The 18,766-nt window shown below is 40.1% G+C and overlaps 1 protein-coding gene across 2 annotated transcripts in view; it reads left to right on the forward strand.

The window, feature by feature from the left end:
- The window catches only part of LOC124157861 (ubiquitin carboxyl-terminal hydrolase 48-like), a 415,786-nt gene that overhangs the window by 70,329 nt on the left and 326,691 nt on the right, over positions 1-18,766 (forward strand). For both annotated transcript variants that reach the window (XM_046532912.1, XM_046532911.1), the window contains exon 13: positions 11,856-12,029. In XM_046532912.1, coding sequence (XP_046388868.1) covers positions 11,856-12,029 — 174 coding nt within the window. The remainder of the gene's footprint in view (positions 1-11,855; positions 12,030-18,766) is intronic.

Genomic DNA, 18,766 nt, shown 5'->3' on the forward strand with positions numbered 1-18,766 from the left:
CCTCATGACTCATCATGAATAATTTTTGATGCGGTGACCAATATTTTGCCCTTGCAACGCATTTACTCTTTACACAATGGAAGGATTATGTGTACTGGAGGAGATTCGTATCAGAAAGAAAGTGGAAATTATAGCCAAATTGGGTATGCTACCTTCAAATTCTCTTCCAATTTTGATGAGGTTTTTAAATATCTTATACACCCAGATATTTTAAAGGCATGAAAATACAACTGGAACATTGTACAATTTTAATTTCATTCATTGGAATATATATCTTGCAAAAAAATCGACGAAGAATTTAATGTATAGCTTTATCTCAGGTAATAAGCTCCATTTATAAATTTTCCTGATAGCCGTTAACCGTCCACGCTAAGACTTTGGAGATCTGTGATCTGGAGAGCTCTTTTCTTTCAGAGCTTGCATTCTGTCGTAATATCGGTGTAGTTTGCTTAAATTTTGTGGCATCTGGCGAGTACCTTGGGAAATTGTCCAGGAACTGTATTACTCTTTATGCCTTGCATCAGTCGCAAACTTAGTAACTTAGAGGGTATATAAACCACCATCGGCTCGGGCCTCCCGCGTATTAATTAGGCCTCTTATATTTCAGACCTTATGCCTCTCGGCCGAGGCTCGATTGGCTCGAGATGCGCAATGGGAAATAAATGGGAAGTGTTTCCATCTTCGTGCTCATCTCGGCTGTGCATCTCTCTCGACAAGGACCGCCGCACCACCCTAGCTTATCTCCCTCCCTCTCATCTCCCTCTTCGCTCCCGTAATCCTCCACGCCATTCCCCCCATCCCAACTCCACCCTCCGCAATTCCCCGGTCGCATCCCCATCGTCCTCATCTCTCCGTGGCCGGGCTTATCCAACCCCCAACCACTCTTCCTCCTTTTCGACGCCTCGAGTTCGTCCGACGTCTTCGTACACCTCTCACGCCCGTCTTTTTTCGTCGCCGATCCGGTTTCGAATCCCATGAATGCGGTGAGGCGATAGTCTCGGGTGCAAGGGGGCCGATGCTGCTGTCTGACAAGCCGCAACCCTCTCCCTTCCCCCCAGTTTTGCATTAATTGAACGGTTCTTTTCCTGCATGCCTTTTCGTTAGGACTCATCACTCCCTCTCTACCGGTCGTATTTTGTCTTGTTCCGTGGTGTATTACTTATTTAAAACGCATGTTGTCACCGAACATTTTCAGGTTATATGAATCAGGCCTTTTTCAGCTGTATGTCGTACAAAAAAAATATAATTGGCGTATCTTTTTTATCGACCACTGGTATTTATAGTATGTACCTACCGTCTCCTTTCTTTCTGCAGTTTGTCACTTTATTATTGAAGTAAGTTTCATATTAGAAATCCTAAGTTTTGTAATTACCCCTTTCCCATTAAACAAAAGAAAAGAGTTTTGGTTGGAAATCCATGACCACTGGATATCAGGATCTGAGCTCTGCAGCCTTGAAAACAAATGGTATAATGAAGTGCTCCATAAGCCGTAGCGTATTGTGTCTGTTTTACCCCGACCAAGGTTTAACTAAATTGGTTTGCGGGGTGGAGAAAATGAGCGCAAGGACCAAACACAGCCTCTCAACCATACGTATTAAAAGTTTTGGTGCTTAAAAATGTTATCAAGGAAGTTGAAATCAAGCGCATATATCGTCCTTCTTTAAAGTGGAATCGATACGGTAATGTGCATTAGGTATGAGTAATTTTAAATTATTTCAATTTTATTTTTTGTTTGGTCGATCTAAATTTCAATTTCCATTTCTATTTCATCCTTTTCGAGTGATCTTCCCTTCTCTGATGATAGTTGAATGATAGCGGAGAAAATTACCACTTGAGGTTTGAATTTTTTTCCGGGACGGCTTCTGTGTCTCTTTTTCTATCATAGAGCACATTCCTTTTTCTGTCCGAGGGGACAAAACCCAGAGGTGTTCGAGATTGATTCGTATTTGTGATCAATGACTTTACCAGTGGTAATATGGAGGAAATGCTAGTATTTTCGACTTACCAATTAGAAAATGCGGCCCTTTTGGATACCAATGCTGCCCCCAGCCATTGAATAGTCATCAGAACAATGGAATATGAGTTGGAGTGGGAGCAAAAATGATGGAAAAAGAAATGCTGAATACGACCGAATGATCTTGAAAATGTAGCTCATAACTGCATTCTTTAAAAAGCTATCGCTGTAGCTACCCCTCAAAGGGGCCGATAAAATGACCATCTGACAGAGGCGGGCTGTTCCAAAACTCATATCTTGCCGTTAGTAGAGATCCAAATGCCATTTAGTTGCTCTATATTTTTAGGTGGACCCTTAAATTTCATAAGGCCCTTCAATATTAATCATTATTTAAAATTTTAGGCCCCTTATTTACAATATCGTATCGACTGCAAGTAGAGCGATAAATAGCCTCAATGCACTTGCGAACTTCTTGATGAAATTTGTGAAGCCCAAAAAATGTTTTACTTTGGTTAGGTGGTAATAGTTAATTATGAAACTTAAAATAGCTTTTATAGTGCTTAATTTTCAAATAAGTCGATTGGTATATTTCCTATGACGCTCTTGGATTCTTTTTGTGAACTTGGTCATTTGTGATAGAGATTTGAAAGGCATTTATTTGCTTTGTACGTCCTTATTTCTATTTTGGGTATGCTTGATGCTATTCCTTGGAAGTTTTATTGGATTACCATTGTCAATGATGGATTGCAGACTTAATTTTTTGTTGAATGCAGTTTGTGAATAGTTGTCCTAGTTAAGTAATTCAGTTGTCCTAGCGAGGTAATTCATTTCATTCCAGCTTCAGCCTGTGTGATATTTTTCTTGCACAGCATCGCGATGGAGACGTCCGAGTGTTGCATTCTTATCTGCGACTTCAAATGAATGTTTCCGGTTTCACTTCCATAGTAGTCCACTTGCTCGTTTTTCGCAAGAGGTAAACGTTCTAAACTATGCATGAGATGATGGAACTCAAATGGAAAAACTCGATTTATTTTTGTATTAGTGGTTTATTCTTATTTATTTCTAACGGATTTTTTTTCTGGAGAATATTTATTTTGTATTTTTGCGTGGTATGGTTCCCCGCCGCTGCAGGCTTTCGATTTGATTCAGGCGTCTTTATTTGTTTTACTGAGACCCCTATAAGGCGCTTTTGCGCCTCACTCTCCACTCTTGTTTAATCGTCATTCGCTTCGTTTGCGATTTGTTCCCATCTTTTGAATTTATCTTTTAGCAATAATTCCTTTGACTTTCATTCAGTATATCCGGATGAATTTTTGTGCTATTTATTTTGAAAACATAGAAGTTTTTTTTATTTGTGAAGTATGATCCTAAGTGTTTAAACTGTGGGCTGCTATGTTTCCTTTTCGGGATCATCTGCCCTACTCTAGGTTCATATTTTCGTGTTTTACTTCATTAAGATATCATGATTCTGTGTCATTATTTCTTGTTCTCTGATAGTTATGCCACTTTCCTGTTCCATAAGTTGCCATGTTTTCTCGAGAGAATAGACTGGTCAAATTCGCGCAAAATATTCCTTAATTACGCGCTATTAGCAATCTGCTCAAATGAATTTTGTTTTTAATTGTAATTTAGGTGATCTCAGATGCGAAACAATTAGCCTTTGCAATTACCGCTGAAACGCCGGAGAAACCTGTCGCATAATGAGTATTATTTGACATGTTCTAGGCGACCGCGACGCTGACCGCGATTAGTAGGTGCTGCATACTTTCCCATTCTAAGTTCAAGCCTGCGTTGCTGAAGGTTTGCATCTGTGCGTTCTAAACCATTTTTTTCCATCTGCCATTAAAAATGTTTTGCCATCATAGACGACATATATTGAGGTAACTTAGCTGAATGAGGGAGCAGAGCATGTAGATAATTCAATTCTTTTTTACGCTTTTTTGAGTTATTTAACCTTTGTGGCGCCATTCTCATGTAACTAAAATGAATTGGCTTCATGTATTGCATTTAACCCAAAATTTTCTCCTGTGAAGAGCTCTATTTACCAATACGTATGTCATGATTCGTATGCTATAACAAATGTCATATCAATTTTTATCCGTACGATATACACATTACTGTATTTATCAGTATTTTAAAAATGCGGATTTTGATACGACCTTCATAGAATATATCTTCGAAACGTATTTATTGTGGCTGTCCGTCGATCAAATAAAATGAAAAGAGTGCATTTTGAATTTTTCTTGAAAAAAACGTAATTAAGTTTCTCGAACTGTTCTTCTCCACGCGTAGCTCTTTTCGAGCGATTGTTTAGCACAGGCTGCTTCCTTTCCCTCTCCAAGACGCTGCTCCGGTGAGATATTGGAAGGAGCAGATCCACATCTTCCCTAATCGCTTCTCCTTTCCGTTCTCTCGCTGCCACTAATGACTTAAACTGTTGACGCGCTTCAAAACAATACAATACCCCGTTACTCTTTCCCCCTGCTTTTAAAGTCCTATGCGCTCCATCTATCCTCGCTTTGGCCGGATGAAGTTCCGCCGTCACTCCATTGGGGGTTCGTCACCTCCCCCCCTCGCTCCCCCTGCCACCCTCCTTCCCCGCTACTCGCCCATCAATCTTTTCTCTCTCTCCCCGAACTGAGTCAGTGATCCCTCTCTTTCTTATCTTCCCCGCTCCTATTCCAACTGGCTTGCTTACTCGTATTCCGAATCCCCAAGCCGCGGACGTCGCGTCATTGGGTAGCCTCCCAAATCCCTAAATTCGGTGGCTCCCGTCGATTGTCTGTTATTTTTTGTCGGTGGACAATGAAATCGAGAGTAGAATGATTCAATTTTTAATTTAAAAAGAAAGAGTGAATTGAAGAGAAAAAAATCTGCGAGTGAAAGGTCTAAATTCGACGTTTCACGCTGCAATTTATGGTATGAGGTTGGGCGTTGTTAAAGTCTTGGTTGGCTAAAACAACGCAAGCCGGGAATGATATAAATGTTGCTCTATCTCTTGTCTTCCATCGAAGTTTGTATGATAGCCTCATAAGTTCGAGATAGCCAGTTTTGAGCTGGTACCATTATTCCGCAGTAGGTATGCAAAAAATAATTACTATTTCGATAACGAAATGGACTTTCATTCGTACGAAATTCTCTTTCTACCCGATACTCTTAAAAAATTTATATTTTCTCTCTCGCCTACATGTATTGTCACTCAGGATTTCCGCAGGTATCATTTGTTTTTATCGATTACTTGCTTTATTTGAACCCTTTTGCTGTAGCGTGGGTATAGGAGTATTGGAATTACTGCATTTCTTTCACTGTTTTCAGTTTGGTGATGGTAAATGACCAGAAAAAATGTCTTGTTTACTCTTTTGCACAAACTTAAGTGGATGTTTTTGACACTTAGCGAGTCGATGTCCACCTGCGTAGCTTTTATAGCTTGTGATTTTATAGCTTTTTAGATTGTTGAATCTCCAGAATTCGTTTGGATCCCCTTGGGCGTTTGAATAGAACTTTTTATTTTGATTCGAATTCGTAATTTAATTCATAAAAACCGATCATCAATCAACATGTGCGGAAGGTGACAGGACACCAGCCATTTATGTGGGTACGTATGTGCCAAAACTATTAAAGTGAATTGATGTTTATGCCCACGAAAAATGTGAATTATGAGTATTTTAATACAATGCATGCATGAGTAATTTAACTGCGAACTTCATAAATTTTTTTACCTTAATGCTGGAGTCAGAGTTTCAAATTCATAGCCATGATTGCTTTCACTCATGAATTTACTCTTAAGGTATGAATTCTTTCTCCGCTCTAACAGCTACTGTGGGCTCCTCTTGGAGTCCTGTGGTGGGATTCCAGAAATCCGTGTCTTCCAACTTGTTTACAGCGGAAGGTATCTCGTTCGTCTATTCGGGCCTCGTTATTACCGCGAATGCAATCGCAAATCCACGATGCATCGGTTGAAGAGTGTGCTCGTTCTGAGTCCCCCGGGAACGGAGTCAAATTAACCATCTATCTTCCTCCTCCTCAGCCATTCATCCCGCTCTGTCCTGCGCTTGTCACCTCGGCTCCTCCGCGGCGTTTGCCCAAACAAATCCCCGCCCCCCTCTCCGCCCGTCGCTCGTCTTCCTCTCATCTCCTATTCTTTCCATTCTGAAGAAGCATTTCACCGGAAGTGATGACTCCTTCGCTAACGGGGCGAACACGTCCCGACATCCAGTGGATTCCCGCCTCGCTCGGTTGGATATAGTCCGTTCCCCGCGTCCCCATCCCCTTCTTCGTTGGTTCCCATCCCTCCGCGCCGCGCCGTCCTAGAGATCCATTATTTCCCTCGCGAAAATGATCATCTCGAGGACGTCCGATCTCATAGTGTTACGTTATGTTTATAGCGAAATTTTTTCGGAGGCCTGGGGTAAGAGAACGCATCACCCTCGCTGGACTGGACCTTAACTTCAAACCGAGACGTACTGGATCTCATTTACCTAGGAAAAAAAATAGTTTTTATTCTGAGAGCGCTGTTGGGGATATTCAAATAATAATTTATATATGTACGACCAAAATTTATTTCATATTTAGTGATTAGGGTATGAGCCAACTCGAAAATTCGTCGCACGTTTTGGTTTTCAACGTAAATTTTCAGTTTTCAATCAGTATTTTATTAATAATATAAATAACTAGTATTGACGGCGATAATAGCATCTCTTTAAGTTATGGATCATATTACCTCGGTGTAGAGCAATTTCTGCATTGATGTAATTATATTATAACTGTAATGTCGGTATTTAAATCAGAGGAGCAGAAGGGTCGCTGGAGAGAAAAATGTAAATGCTGACATTTTTTAATTGCATTCATGGTTGCTCATGAATTTTATTCTTGGAATAGTAATGTATATATGCTCAAATCACGAAATTAAGGTTTCTGCCAATTCTGAGACCGAATATTTGAGAAAAGTTGACTATATAAGGAAAAGAAAAAAGGGTTTGACTTGATGTTATTGGTAATTTATGTCTTCGTTAAAGCCGTAGCTTCAAAATGAGCCCAAATTGCTTTACGCAAATAGGTTTGAGAGATGCAAGTAGTTAGGTGACGATTTTAGGTACGTTTTTAGACAAAAAAGCGTGGAATATATTTTCGCAAAATGTTTTTTGGAGAATGAATGACCCACATCTATTGTGAGTTGCGCTTCCTTTGTCCGTGTTTAGATATATAGGCTTCTTTGGTAGGAGGAAACCTCTCGTGGTAGTATTTAGTTTTTATAATTTGACGTGCACAAAAGTATTAGGAGTTCTGAGAAATGCTATTCTATCTCAGGTAGCTTAATGCATACGCTAAGTTCGTGATTGTTTTTCGGGTTCATTCCGCGTTGACTCATATTTTGTGGGCTCACATTTTTTTTCCGCAAAATATGAGTCAACGCGGAATGAACCCGAAAAACAATCACTAATTACTCACCGCGGAAGCCTCCGTAATAATTTCATACGCTAAGTTTACAGAATAGTGCCCTCCAACGAGTTATCCTCTTTTTATAACTTTCGGAAAACGTTTTTAAGGCTACAAAATTAATAAACTTATTATTTGATGATAAGAGCTAGTGGAAAACATGGTAACCGCTTTTATAAAGGAGCAAACTTTCTTTTAACCTTCTTATTTCAAACTGAACCTGGTTTCAACTCATTTGTGCCATCATGTGGATTAATGTTTCTTTGTGTGGAGAAAATTCAAGTTATCTGGACCAATTCTATAATGTTGAATATTTTTCTGATTTTCACTTGAAAATTTTACGCAAAAGACAACGAGGGTTTTAAGCTGAATTAATAGAGTAGTTTGAAATCGTCAGTAGCCTACGTTTTTTATCTAGGGATCACTTGTTCCAGGCCCTTTCCTACTTCTTAAGATACACCAACACCACTTCAAAACCGTTAACAGATCTGGCGGCCTTATCAGTTCTTCATATCGAGAACTCGGACTCCTTTAAAAACTCATCGCTTACTTACTCAATCTTCAACTTTATACCACCTTCATTCTGCCCTTTACACCTTTTAACCTTATATACTCGGCAGCCTACGTAAAATGTTAATTAAATGGTGGTACAACTAGGCTGTATCTCGGGTCGGTTTGAAATAAATACGTTTGTCACTGCACTATCTCGGTCTTCGGGGTGGAGCCGCGTCGAGTCGCCACTGTTCACATACCTGGCTGAAGTTTCGGAGGCGATGCAGCACTGTATCTTTGGGCACACCAAGCGATGAACTAAGTATGTGAACAGTGACAACTCGATACGGCTTCACCCCGAAGACGAAATAGTTCAGTGATTAATATTAACCGCGGATGCCTACCTTTTAGCATTGAGAGATATAATAGTTTCATAATGAACGTGAGCACTTTCGCGATGTTAGACCTAAATTTATTACCTAAGTTTTAGCCGCTGTTACATCGGTTGTTCGAGGTGTCACGGTGAGGCACATTGTCCTGCCGCCCACTCCTTGCAGAGATTCCTCGAACACTTACCCATATCACATACCCCCGACAAGTGAAATGTTGTAACGTTTGGATGAAGGAGTGGAATAATTACAGCGCCAGGTTTCTTTCCAACTTTTCCCTTTTCTCGCTCTCGGAGCCATCTAGAATTACCCCATGCTAAGTGGTGAAAATGACGCCAGTGGTCGCGAGGTTTTCCTTATTTTTTATGTCGTCGCCATTACCAATGGTGAGGCTTTGGAGGAAATGAAGGCAAGGTGTCAGCATGAATACTTTCATAAAGAGGTGTAAAGTATTGCACCTTAGCTGCCAAGCCTCATCGTAAAGGTGAGATCTTGTCTGTCTGTGATCCCACCTCTCATATTCGAATCAGGCGTGTGAACACGGCGTCAAATTGTAATATCGGAATGAATTTGCCTTAAACGTGGCAAAACAAATGTATCACGCCTCGTTAATTGCTACTGAATCTTTTCTCTAATATTTCTTTATCAAAATGTTTTATTTCCCGAAGCATAGTTTAAACTTGTTGTCTTTTTCCTGAACGCATTTTGCGTGAAGTGCATTTTGCAGTTATCATTTTGCGGGCCTTCCATGGCCTTGTTTATCGATGTATTTCTTGTTTTTCCCTAAATTTAATTGCGTTTTTCTTCCTATGATTGTTGATTTTTACGCACCGTTTCTTTTAAAAAGCTTAATTTTAATTCTGCATTTATGCTTTTTTCGTAACGCATGGATGATCCATTCATCCTTTCATAAGTTGATCATCCTATTAATTACCTTCATGAACCTACCATTCTCATGGGCCATATGGAGCGTACCATGTCTTTGTTGGTATTTAGAAATGGCCCTTAATATTTAGAACAGGGATTTCACTGTTTACAAATATATATATTTCTGTGGCGTTGTTTATAATTACACTTTATCCATTGCAACTCCCCGTGAAACTATTGAAATGTCCCTGATTTTCGTATCGTAAAGGAATTGCCAAATTTCATTTTTAATCATGTATATCATATTCTTACCGCCATCCTTTGAGTTCAATAACAGTATGATTTCTCTCTAGGCATTAGCGGCCTGTCTTACCAGCTGCATGTGTCAAACTTGGGTCAGTCTTAATACCCATTTGAGTCTATTAAAATTTAGCCTCTGTGCGAGTTAATTTTCGTGCGTATTGTCGGTATCAATTGTTTCATTGGAACGTTTTGACCTTCCATCTTGCCTGCATTGTACGTGAATGGGAATGAGCATCCCAAAACATTGGAACAGAAATTTATTTCCCAAGAATTCAATTTGAATTGCTATTTCAGGCGCTAATGTTCCAAAGGACTCCTCACGAAGTTTTTGTTGCCATCTGCGTTTGCTCCGACAAGAGACGAGCCGACATCGGGAGCGCTGCGTCGAACTTTGGCGTTGTGTCTTATTAAATTTTCATAAGTGGCGAAAGGGAGCCGTTCGTCACGAGCGGAAAAAATTCTTACTGTTGGGAGGGCATATCGCACACGTATTACGTCATCGGATCTCAAATCAAATTTCTCTGCGGGCGACGCAAAAAGTTAAATATACGAACGAGAAGGAAGTATTAAAATCTAACGGATATAAGGCTTTTTGCTCGGTTGTCGAGGAGCGATGACAAAAAAAAGAGGCCATGCAAATCGTCATCCATCAATAAAAATGCGGACGGCTCAAGTAGGGGAAATGGTACACGATTGAATGGTGTTTGCTTAATTTTTTTGTCACTATTTTTTCCAAGATGTTTCGGGAGCCTTGTTATTTAGCTAAGGACATGAAGCTTGCTTTTTGCCCTTTTGAATAAGAAATTTGTCCAGGAAAAGAAAAATAACGTAGGTCGATCGTGCTATCTTTCTCATGAATTAAATATCAATTAAATAGCCTTGGTTTTTCAAGTGGCGATGTATAATAATAAACATGGGAAAGTTGCATGACATTTCCAAATTTCCGTTTTGCATGCCGCTTTAATTTCTGCGACTCTCTTGCCACTGCTGCCGTTCGCGTAATTTGAGTATGTCTGGCTTCTCATCTTTACCATTGGAAAGTTTCTTTTGTGTCAAGTGCTAAAATGTTTGTGGTAAATCCCTTTTAAGTTTTAAAATTTCACGATGAATTTTTTGTGACCATCTATTAAAGGTCTCCCGCTAATTAATACATTTTAGAGTCATAACTTAATGAACGCCTAGTTTTATGTCGTTGCTAAAGCAAACACATTTTCTGACAAGTATATTATACAGTTGGGTGTGTGTATTCCCTCATTTGCACTTCTGGATTTTTGACACTCTTAATTTGAACGAGGTGCGATTTGTGACGACTCTGGCCTGAGAACATTTTTAGGGAGACTGTTGTCAGCTAGCGTAGGTGACGGGACGAAGTAAAAGTGGGAAACGGTATCATGAACATATTCCTTCTGTGCTCCGGACATCACCCTTTATAATGAACGAAATGGTTAAATTTTCTTCGTTAAAACTTTCGCGGGTACTTGTCATGTTAGTTAAAAAAAAACTTTTGGGCCATGTCGCCGCGTCAATTTTCGGGTGACCCAAACGTTTCCCGACCGATGCTGCTGCTGGTCGCATTTTCAAGGGAATATTTTCAAACGCGGTGACATAGCCCAGAAGATTTTTTAAACTATCATGGTTATATTTTATCCATATATACAACCTTGTAATGGAATTCCTCGTAACCGAGCCAGAGTTTTAATTTTTTAAGCAAAGTTTTTAAAACTTATGGTAGAGTTTCTTTTGCATAATGTACTGATATCTGCATGGTATTCCGTGAAGTCTTCCAATTAATATGATGAATTACCAAGATTGAAAACCTTTGGTTTGGACCACCATGAATGGATGTTCACCGTCATTTTTTGTAGAACCTAATGTCTTGTAAGGCTCTTCATCTAGGGCTGGGTGATAATGGAAAATCACTCTCTATCATAAAACGATTTTTTTTAATAATCGATAATTGCAGATTACTATAACTATATGGGATGATAACTATTAATATAGTAGGATTAAAATATTACTATATATCTCACCAAAAAAGTCATCTCACAATAAAATACGATAAAACATCAAAATACATCGGATTATATGGGATCATATATATGGGAGTTGTATCGGATATTTTTCGACAGTTTGATTTTTTATCGGGCTATATATCACTCTTTTTTATCGGGCGAACATTTATCGAGGATATCGGACCCCCGATATGTTTAAGTATCGTGGTAAGTTCCGATATTTTCTGTCCTGCAGGGTTGGCGAACCATTTTGTGTGTGCCAAAGTGTATGAAATAAAATAATACTCGCTCGACTCGCGTGCCAAACCATTGCCCTTACCGCACTCCTAGCTCCGTTGGTTCACACCCCACCTTTAGACATTTCTATACTCTCTAATATGTGTTTTTTTTTTCAAACAACAGGGAGCCGAACAAAAGACCGCACCCTATGTCTCTCAACTGCGAGGATTTGATCTGCTCTCATGGAGGATTGCGGTATGACCCTTGTTCTCGTTTGGCAGAATGCACACCCAAGGAAACAAAGCAAGATGACATCTCCCTCAATGTCCCTTCTGTGGACGTGGAGGCGGACTCAAGGTAAGATATACTGACGGAGAATAAACATGGAGTACCTTTAGACTTCTTCCCCATGTGATCATCGATCACAAGTTATCACATGCTTCAGAGATTAAGATTGAATGTAATGTTTCCAGGTTTATTTATTATATATAATTTAATATATTGTTTTTATGGGAATAGCGTCTGATGTTTTGACTTGCGGAATGCGGAAAAAAATACATAAATAAATAGGGATCTTAATTAGTTGTTTTCTATGAGTCTTATTTTTTTAAATTAAGGAATCTCAGGGTTGTGACACTATTGTTACCCATTTATAATGGTAATTTTTGCTAGAAGATATTTTGAGTGGTGCAGTTTGAAGTAAGGACGTACATAGACAGGTGTCGTATTGTAGAATATTCTTTAGACCTGAGTTTTTTAGCGAAAAAAATCACGAGCTTGTAGCATTAATCTCCTATTGAATGTGCAATGATCAATGTAGTCGAACATCGAAAATTTAATTTTTACACTTTAGTTTTCCGATTTTTATATTATTGATCCGTCGAATACATTTGAAATGTCTCCCGCGGAATATTGAAGGTTCGCGAAAAGGGGCGTGGCCCCTAATACGTCTCACAAAGTCGTTCTAAGTGGGCATCAGAGTAGGCACTCTAATTTCAATCCGGTCCTTCTTTCGTGCGATAGTGAGACGATATCTTGACTAATGTAAGAGGCCAGTTAGAGAAGGAGAAATGAACTTATCATTCAAGCGCATGGCAATCTTCAATAATTGCACTTAATTAATGATTTTTGAAAAATAATATTTTTTTGCATATTCTCGTGTGGATGATATTGTGCCATCTGGCGTCTGATGGATAATTGAACCATGAGTCAAACAGCTGATATGTTATGATCCATGGGGGCCTTAGATTATTAAAAAATCGAAGCATGTACGATTGGTTTTAGAAAATAGTTGATCAAGTACCATGAATTGCCATTATCGTGAGCAACTTTGTAAATATTTGGCATGTCTTTTGTGGTATGCCCGTAGGCTTAAAATAGTTTTTAACAACTTTTATCCCAATTCTTAGGATTCGAACTTTAATATCTAGTCGTACTGCTACAGGTAACCATGATGGTTCGGTTTTTCGGCCCATTTAGGCTGGTCGGTGAGTATATTTTATTCTCGATGGACCGAAAAAACTTCTGCTTGGAGACTTGACACCAGACCATATATTTGCGGTTTCCTCGTCTGCCGAAGCAGCCTCCCTGTCTAGCGGTAAATCGGCCCAAATGAATGAAAAAGGGAGAAAAAAACTAGAAATGTCGAAACATCCTGCTCCCATTTCGCTGACTGAATATCTTAAATCACGCCAGGAAGATTTCTCGTCTTGCGGCCTCCTAATAGTTGGCAATGATTGGCCATTCAGGACCTCCGTGGAAGAGAGCAGACAATGGCGTAGTGAGGCATTTCAATTGCAGTTTGCACATTGTCTGCGCGTCGCGTGTAATTTATTTGCAGTAGTCGCAGAAATGAGGCGTGAAACTTCGGCAGAGGGGCCATCAATCAACTCCCCCGTCTTGGCTCTTCCTATTCCCTCTCCCCCCACCCTTCCCCTGCTCCCTTCCATTCCCCCACCCCCTTAATCCAAACCACTCGTTCCATTTCCCTCCCTTCCATTGCAAGTCCGTTCTTGACCCCTGTCCTCCGCATTCTCCTCGATGCATCCCTATGCGGTAGGTGGATATTTGGAGGAGGCGAATGGCTGCTGAGATCATTTGCACCGCGAAAGGAAGTGGGGGAGAGAAATACGGTGTCGGCATTGGCCTACTCATCCCTCTCCCTTGGCTGTTCTTTTTTGTTGACGTATTAATGGTTTCAAACTTATTTTATCATCTTGAAATTTTATGGGTATACAAGGTAGACCTTGGCTAACATTAGCCTGTATCGCAAATTTCAAAAAAATTATCTTGGTATTCCTCATATATAAATATTTTATATTTACGCAATTTCGTCGAAAAATGATGCGTGGTGTTGCTCATAGAAAAAATACAATAGCAAGTCACTAGCACTAAATTAAAACACTTATAAAGAAACACACGCGGAAAATAGTTTCCGTAGCTTTCGAAGCCATTAGCTTCTTTCTCAACGCCCACAGACGTACCGAATGCATAATACGAGTCCCGAGTTCTTCTGTGGAATTTTAGACGTCTTTAATATACAAGATAATGTTGGCAAATGCGTTAGACCGTGAAAGTTTCAAGACAATAATATAAGTTTTACGGGAGTAATGCATCGTCAAAAAGAGCAAATTATTACCGGTAAAGAGGGAGTGATGCGTCCCTTAACGTCTTACCGTCAGAGTGCTGTACTTGAAGTGTTCTTCACCTAGGACTCGATAGGGAATGGGCAGTCTCTGAAAAAATAACGTCACCGATGGGATATGAACCAATGCCCACGGTTTGGGAAGGTATCACTCTAGCCATCGCTGCAACCCGATCCTGCCATTTATATAGGTTTCAAATTTTCCTATCCCCTAGGCCCCTGTAGTGGCGGTTTCCCATGTAAAACATTAACCACATTTCATTTCATATAATGAGAATAAATGTTCTGGATTGATTGATGTTTCGAATTTTATTTCCACTAATGTTGCCGATCATATTAGATATCAACTTCTTAAAATAGAACTTCACCTGCGGAAAATTATCCTCCTTGTTCTTGGCATAATCGCTTGGATCGTATGGTTTCTATGATTCAAAACTTTCTTTCCCAGTAATCCCGAATAAGCGAATATCGGTTTGAATTTTACAGAAGAGGATCATTAAGTCGGTCCTCAGGTGTGTTGTCACCAACTTATTTTAAATGGGTTTACTCGCGTCGCTAACAAGCTATTCGAATTTCTCTGAGAAATAAATTATAATTAGCGCTGTTAAATTCAATTAATAACCAAAATTTATATTCCTCAGATGTGAATTATCAAATTCATAACTTTTCAGTGCCATTCCTTGAAATTGCATGTTATTTACTATAAAATATTGGTAGAAAATGGACGTTGTACACTCATCGCCAAGCTGTGAATATTTGTGAACACCGAATAAAAAGCGACCGAGTGGCATCAGAAATGAACCTCTGTGGAATTTAATGGGGCCTCGTCTATGTAGTCCCCGTGGTAGTCATACTCTGCCGTAGGTTTCCGATTACTCCGGCAGAATGCAGTCTCTTCGCCCATTTCTCTATCAAAAGCGTGGATTAGGATATAAATCTCTCGCAGCCGACCGATTGTAGCCTATAATGGAAGCCATTTCACAGGGCTTTAACAATGACCGACATGGTGTGGCGGGAACTCTCATTCCAGGTCACTGTGATCAACGGTGTGACGGTCAACGTGTTAAAATTGATTATTTTTTTAATGAATTTTTAAGTTTCCCCTTGTGCAATAGAATAGAATCCAAAAATCCTGGGGAACCCTAATCGTTTATTTGCTGCGGAGGGGAATTTTTTGAACAGCAAACTCTGTAGACCTTAGAAATTAAAGTTATGGTTGATATATCCTTAGGAAATTTGATGAAAAAATTCCCCTATATTAGTGCTTGCCAGATCAGTATTTGTTAGGAAACGCGAATTCTATGCATGCGATGTGTTCTTTAATTCTGAATCTGGTTGATAGTTTAAATTCGGGCTTCTCATCTTTTATTCTATCTATATCTTCAGGGCCCGAGTTCAAATCCGAGCGAAGGTGGAGCGAGGATTTCCGCGGGGACTTATGTTGAACGACATTACACAAATGCCGTTTTCTCTCTATTACATTGCTGTCAAAAACGGTAGCTTAATAGCTCAAATGATCTCATCTATTGGTCGCCTCCATCAACTGATCAACTAACCATTTAGATTTTACCCTCGAATAAATGTTTGGAAAATATCATGTATTTTCCTCCTTCAATTCCTACTTGTTGTGACATGTTTCTGCGAAAATACTTTTATTTAGCGAATTTTTAGTGAGCACGCGAAGACGCTGTGATTGATGTCTTATGTCAATGCAAATTAGCTATTTTTTTGTGTGGGCTAAGTCAAGTTTTCAAAATTTTACCTAATTTTTTTACTAAGCAACCTCTTATTTTTTTGTTATTTTCAATCTCCAGCGATGCTATCATCAGTTTTCTACTTTAGTTTTTGGCACCTCTGTATTTGCGTAGGCGAAGAGGGCGTTTGGGGTCATGCTGCATTCCACTCCTTACCTGGTCCGCTGGACGCGTCATGTGGGGATCGGATTTTTTTTTTTGTATTTATGCCCCCGCCCTTTGGATTGCTGTCACTATTCATCAGTTCCGGTGCTTCCATCAGCCTTCAGTGTCTCCCCTAATATGCGAAGATTCGCCGGCGACGACCTCGCTGTCCTGCCCGGTGCTCACCCCGCCCCCTTGGTGTTACTTTCGGAAAATAGTGGGGGAGCACAGCCTCAGACACTGCTCCCTTTCTCCTCCACTGACGTCTGATTAATTGGGATCGATCTTTCTGCCATCTTCCGGCCACTGCAGTCTCCATCCCTTCCCTTCCCCCCTGCTGCTTCGTAAGGACTACTCAGGATGACGTCACGTGATGGTCGGGGAAATATCTAAGTCTTTATCTGCTTTCCTCATCCCTTTCTCCACTCTTTCGCTTGTCCATGAATCCGTTTCAAGTCCTCTTTCTCCAGTGTGTCCTTGTGAAATTTTCGTCCTAGTATCTCCAGCGATGGAGTCATTGGGAGTGGTGACCAAATCTACCGGTGGTGTTGAAATTGGGTATTTTTTACTTTGCTTGCGTCCCAAATTAGGTTAAACAAACGAGCGTTTCACTGTGTTAATTATGTTTCCTATCGGTTAATATTTGCCAAGGCAGTTGACTATTTTCATTAAACGAATTGATTACCGAATTGGCGCTTAAGTCGTAGATTTTATTCTGTTGATTCTGGAAGGGTTATTGTGACTTGCTTTGTTTTAAAGTCGAAGGTTTACTACGATTGATGCTACTCATACTTGTACTGCAATTTCAAAATATTAACTTCTATTATTTCATTTTTAGGTGTCAAAGATATCCATTGACCGACTACAGGCTTCAGTCATTAAGCAATCCTTGGCTATGTAGCCTCCCCCAAGATTAGCTGTACAGCCGAAATCGGAGGTTCTTCTGCAAATTTTTGTGAATGCCACGTAATACTTTGTTTATGTCAGTCGTATGCTTATTTTTTATAGAAAATTATCGTTTACTGGGGAAAGTACTATTTTCGTCATCTCATTTGGTATCAAACGTTAACATTGTATGATCATTTCTCCGTCCGTTGTAAATTTTATTACCTCTCATCTCCCAAATTCTTACCTCACTCTCTCCATCCATCCATCATCCTCTGTGGACGAGTTCTGTGTCCACTGCCAGATATATCGTCGCCAATGACCCGTGGCTTCCTGTCCCTTGGGTTTGTCACAAACCTGGCCACTCCCCTCTGTCCGTCGCACTGATCATTGACCGGTCACTGGGAGTCCTTGCTCGACTCTCTCTCAGCTAGTGTTTTGACGGACGTATCGACCGCATCCTTCATCCCCTTGAGTTATTGGTGTTGTTGACTGACGTTTCGATCTATATTGTTGCCGTTTTAACGTTGAGGTGCTCGTAGTATCCCTCTTTGATCGATGGCTAAGTATATGGTTAACAGGATTCTATCTCGTGGTCATGCCGAGGGTGTGGGACGTGTGGTCGTAGTGAAATGGAGGGATGCTTTGTCACCGAATGTAATATTGTTTTATCGCAAAATTTAGTCTCCCTTGGTCGACTGATGGGTGATAAGTAAGCAGATGATGTTTGAAAGGGTTAAAGAGAGGTTGCACGTGTTGCAATTCAGAGCAGAAGGTAATGTACCGGAAAAATGGAGGCTTAAAGAGGAATAATTGGGCGTTGGATAGCTAATGAAATCACTTGGATAGGTTAAAACCGAATAAGTTCATTCAGAGAGTTTTTGTTTGGCCTTATTCTTTCAAAATTGAGATCTCCTCTTTTCACCATTGTGGGAATATCTTTACCGGGCAATCAGTCGAGCAGGTTGCTATGTTTTCTCGCCTAGTGGTCATTTTCTCACACCTTAAGATTTTTTGTCTGGAATTGACTAATCACAAGTATTTTTTGTCATCCGCCGTAGTTAAATCCAATGCTGTTTAAAAAATATTTGAACTTAAAACTCACCCGAGGAAGGGAACTAACTATTCCTTGGAGAAGCCTTATTACGTAGTCGAAACCTTAAGCGGCATACTTTAGGAAGAAACCGGCAATAAGAAGAAAGAAAGCGGCATACTTTAGAAAAATTCATCCTTAAATATTTAAAATATGGTTCCAGTTCTGACGTGAAATATCTATAGATAAAAACCAGTAGTTAGACCGCACAGTAGCCACACTCCTGGCCGGCAACATCTAGTTCTGCGTTCACATCCCGATTCCTATCTACACTCCTCGCAGGTACTCTTTTTAAGACTCAAGCAGTTCAATGGTTACGCTTTGCTTCCCGCTGGCTCACTCATTGTTTCTCTTCATTCCAAAATGAGCTCGAGTCCTTGCAAAAAATGAGGGCCAGCCGTAACTCATTTGGCGAACTTTGGCCATTTAATCTATTTAATGAGCGCCCACGGAAGCCAAGGAGTCCCATAATGACATATAATTTCCAGCTTGAGCCGCGGGCCAATTCCGTAATTATAGATGGGAATGCCAAAGCCTGACCCTATAAATTGTATCAATGAATCAAATGGATGGA

The sequence above is a fragment of the Ischnura elegans genome, chromosome 4, assembly GCF_921293095.1.
Source record: "Ischnura elegans chromosome 4, ioIscEleg1.1, whole genome shotgun sequence".
In the NCBI taxonomy this organism is placed as follows: Eukaryota; Metazoa; Arthropoda; class Insecta; order Odonata; family Coenagrionidae; genus Ischnura; species Ischnura elegans.